This window comes from Trichinella spiralis (genome assembly GCF_000181795.1).
Source record: "Trichinella spiralis strain ISS 195 chromosome Unknown Scfld6448, whole genome shotgun sequence".
NCBI classification, from domain to species: domain Eukaryota; kingdom Metazoa; phylum Nematoda; class Enoplea; order Trichinellida; family Trichinellidae; genus Trichinella; species Trichinella spiralis.
The window spans coordinates 1-3,847 of NW_003533387.1; the positions used below are offsets into that span (position 1 = coordinate 1).

General features: G+C 37.7%; 1 protein-coding gene across 1 annotated transcript; it reads right to left on the bottom strand.

Annotated features, from left to right (window-relative positions):
- Positions 1-612: 612 nt before the first annotated feature.
- Positions 613-3,600, bottom strand: Tsp_12984 (vacuolar protein sorting-associated protein 52-like protein). The gene is made up of 12 exons (XM_003366165.1): positions 3,279-3,600; positions 3,118-3,233; positions 2,809-3,042; positions 2,583-2,696; positions 2,344-2,478; positions 2,025-2,214; positions 1,614-1,732; positions 1,475-1,550; positions 1,345-1,412; positions 1,099-1,274; positions 835-985; positions 613-789 (listed from the first exon to the last, which is right to left on the bottom strand). Exons 1-12 carry the CDS (start codon positions 3,598-3,600, stop codon positions 613-615), a joined length of 1,878 nt encoding a protein of 625 aa, XP_003366213.1.
- Positions 3,601-3,847: the final 247 nt, after the last annotated feature.

The following is a 3,847-nucleotide window of genomic DNA, read 5'->3' on the forward strand; positions in this document are numbered from 1 at the left end:
TGTTCGCATCACAGGCATTCTTGATGAGAAGAAGTGAAAAATAAAATAAATAAAAAAAACATAATAAGAAGAAAAAAACAATGGAACCAACGACGGGCAACAGTTACCGTTACAATTAGCAGAGCTTTGCTGAAAACTTGATCGAACATATCGACAGAATGTTGTCCGGAGACGAGAAAAAAATCACAAAGAAAAAAATACTCTCGACAAGCGTGATCAAGTACCGCGTAGAGTAGCTTCGAAAAGCACTTCAATTTGGACTAAAGAGTGAAAATACGACGGTTTGAAATCGTCCCGAAATCCCCAGTTTGGAAAAAAAAATTACTTTTTTGCTTTATTCCTGATCAGCCCGCGTGGGGGTACGATAATCGGGAGCTTTCCAGATCCCTCTTTCAATACCCGACATGCGAGAAGCCCGAGCGAAAATACCGTCGCCCCTGTTGCGAACGTTCGGGTCTGGTGGAGAACATGGTTGACCCATTTTTCGTAGAATCATCCGATCCCAGCAGATCATCTTTAGTAGCAACGTCGTCGAGTTGGAGTTTCATCAGTCGACTCGCGTACGTTTTGAAGTAGGTGTAGAAAATTTTACTAGTCGTATTCACGTACTCATCACGAATCTCTTTGGCCACGTAACGGTCGTTGGAAAGTATAAATTCGAAATAGAATCTGTATTTCAACAACGTGCCCTGCGTGACTGGATAATTCGCCATCGGCTTGCGAAATTGGTATATTCGCTTGAGCAAAAAATCTCTGGTCTTTTCCGTTGCCTGAATCAGTGAAAAGAGACTGATTAAAAAGAAAAAAAAATTTTGTTTTCGTTTCGACAAATACTTTCAGTCGTAGATTTTCCAATAGACCTTCCACTTCGACGCAGGAAAGAGCTTCACGAAAGGCTTGCTGCTTGACGAATGCAATTTTGTGTTGCAATTCGTGCAATTGTTCAAGAAAAAGCCTCTCCGACACCGGTTCGTCGATAATTGTCCTGCAAAATTGGTGGGAAAAAAAGAAAAGAAAAGAAAAGAAAAGAAAAAGAAAAAATTATATTCAACACATTGCAATTGCATCGACAAATTTCAATTCAAAAAAAAATTGTACTTGATCATCACTTCTGGGACTACGATTTCGTCGATAAACTGACTCAGTTCACCTCGGACGGCTTGTCGATTTTTCAACTTGACGCTCATCTTCACCGACTGCTCTTGCAACGACTGAATCTCGTTGCTGATGTTGCCCAGATCCGACTGAAAAGCTGTCAACATCGACTCCATCTGCTGTAAACAAAGAAATGGTGATTTCAAAAAAAAAAGAAAAAGAAAAATGCAAATAAAACAAATTAATCACGTTCAAAATTTGATCGCAATTACGAATTTCATTGTGCAACGTGGCAATGTTTTCCGCCTGTTCAACAACTGAACATACAACAACAACAGATTGTTAATGTTAAAAAAAGTTTGAAAAAATTCAAATTTACATTCTTGTATTGCATCCGCTTCGACCGACTTTAGCTGCTTTTGAACATCTTTTGCATATTCACGCAGATCGATGCCCTTTGAAATTGAAAATTCCAGTCAATAAACAGATTATTTTAAACTTGGACAAGAAATATTCACCATTCCCAATATTTCGGATAACAGTTCTCCGTCGACGGCAGTTGTCTTGTCACTAATTATACCAGCATCAGGATTGTCTTTTTCAGTGGACATGATTTTTTGAAAATTAACAAACAAAACTGTAAATTGTAAAAAAATAAAAAGAATAAAATTTCGAAACAAATATTTCCACAAAATGTAATTAAAATATTTTCGTTTTGAACGAAAAGAAAGTGTACATACAACAACGTTGTTAGCGAAATCCGAGCGCAAGCTTCAACAATTATTGATCAGAGTTTACTGATTTGGATTCAATGGAACAAAACGAACAAAGAGAACCAATTATCATACGCATGATAATAATAATAATAATAGTATAATTTCTATTACGTCACAATCAAGAGCAGAATAACAAGAAAAACGTTGAAATACCACACAGAGACCAACAGAACAATGAACGACGACGCTTTTGAAAATGACACTTTTCCAAATACTGACACAGACACAATGCAAATTTACAATGCTTCACCGTAATGGACATGTCGTCGGTTTGGTCTTGAAACCTGACGACCGGCAAATTGATCCCCTGCCTGATCAAATCACGACAATACCGCTGCGTGTGCTGCAATATTAATCTTTTTGCATTTTCCTCAAAATTGATTGAAAATGAAAAAATATCAAAAAAGAAGAAGAGAACATTGTAATGTTAAAATTAAAAATGACCAAAATTATTAATTATTTGTCAACAAACTTTGTTCTGAGCAGTGGTCGGTGCGGCGACGATGTCGACCTGCGACGAGACGCTTGGCGTTGTTGGAATGGGTAAATGATGTTGTCGACGGTGCAATTTCAAGCCGAGCTTTTCAACATTTTTCGCAACTTCCAACTGAAATGGAGGAGTTAAAGATACCAGAAAAAAATTTTAAATTATGAAAATTAATTCAAAACTAAAATTACAATGCATTGGTCCAAGTTGAAATACAAAAATACAATAGCTATTTTGTGACAGGAAAATTTGCCACGATCGTCAACACAAAGCAGCAAATTGTGCCGTACGAGAAATCTGTTCACCGTCGCCACACAAGCACTGAGACTTTGGTCAAGCTAAAACAAGAACATTTTTGAAAAAATGGTGAGATGAACGAATGGAAAATTAATTAATATTGCAAATAAATCATTCATATTTCACAATGGACAATTAATTATTTCCCATTACCATTCGTTCAAAAATTACACAAAGCAACGTGCCAAGTCCAATTACAGACGACCAGCCGAGAGACAATGCGAACAACACCAGACCTCGAGCGTTGGAGAAAAGAACACAAAACATCACTATCAAGCTGGCAATTAACCAGGCGAAAATGATTCTCTGATGAAATACTGTGTACAGACGAAAACGAAAATCGTTCGTCAACAATTCCATAGCGGTCACATAATCTTCAACAGTAATCTAATAGAATAGAACAAAGAAGAAGAGAAAACAATCTTCATTTATCAATAATATTAAAAATTGAAAAATTCATACGGATAATTTGCTGCTGAGTATCGCTCGTGGTACGTGGTTGGGATCGAATTTGGTAAACGACAACACTTTGCAAGTTAGTTTCAAAGGCATAACGACGACAATTGTAATGCCATTTTCTAAATTATAATTTTTAAAACTATTTTTCTTTTTTTAATTTTTACCAAATATATTTTCCAATTTTTGAATAACAACAACAATAATAATAATAACTCTACCCAATGGTGTTCCAATGGTCGTCGTCGTTGGTCGATTCGAAACATCCTGCTGTTCCGAAGATGCGGCCAGTGGATTGACATTTTGAACGGTGACTTCGATTTCAGCCACGTCACCTGCACTGGGATCCTTTTTCCACTGTTCCATTGAATTTGCATTCAACATTTCCACAACATCTTCGTTCGGATGATCAACGACGACATTAGTCGACATTGTTCGCCCACATCCAGCAACAATGCCATAGTCGTTGTCGTCGTCGTTGCAACGCATCTCATACACGTTCACTTGTGTGTACGTGAAAAAAGAAATTCCAAATCCACTTCAACAACACATCGCACACACCCCACCGGTAAGAAATACAACAAAAGCACGTTCGTTGCTACGTTACGTCGCCGCCGACAAATTCAAACGCACCAGTGTCGCATTCGAATACAACGACACGCCCAGTAACGTCTCGTCCAACACTACCACCACCTGGCCGTAATACAGAATGCCGTACTGTTTGCACGGAGAAAAA

Coding starts and splice junctions, on each gene's coding strand:
- Tsp_12984 (XM_003366165.1), bottom strand. CDS start 3,600: ATGCGTTGCAACGACGACGACAACGACTATGGCATTGTTGCTGGATGT. Junction 2,215..2,343: donor CGACCACTGCTCAGAACAAA/GTTTGTTGACAA, acceptor TTAATATTGCAG/CACACGCAGCGGTATTGTCG. Junction 1,413..1,474: donor AGCGGATGCAATACAAGAAT/GTAAATTTGAAT, acceptor TTGTATGTTCAG/TTGTTGAACAGGCGGAAAAC.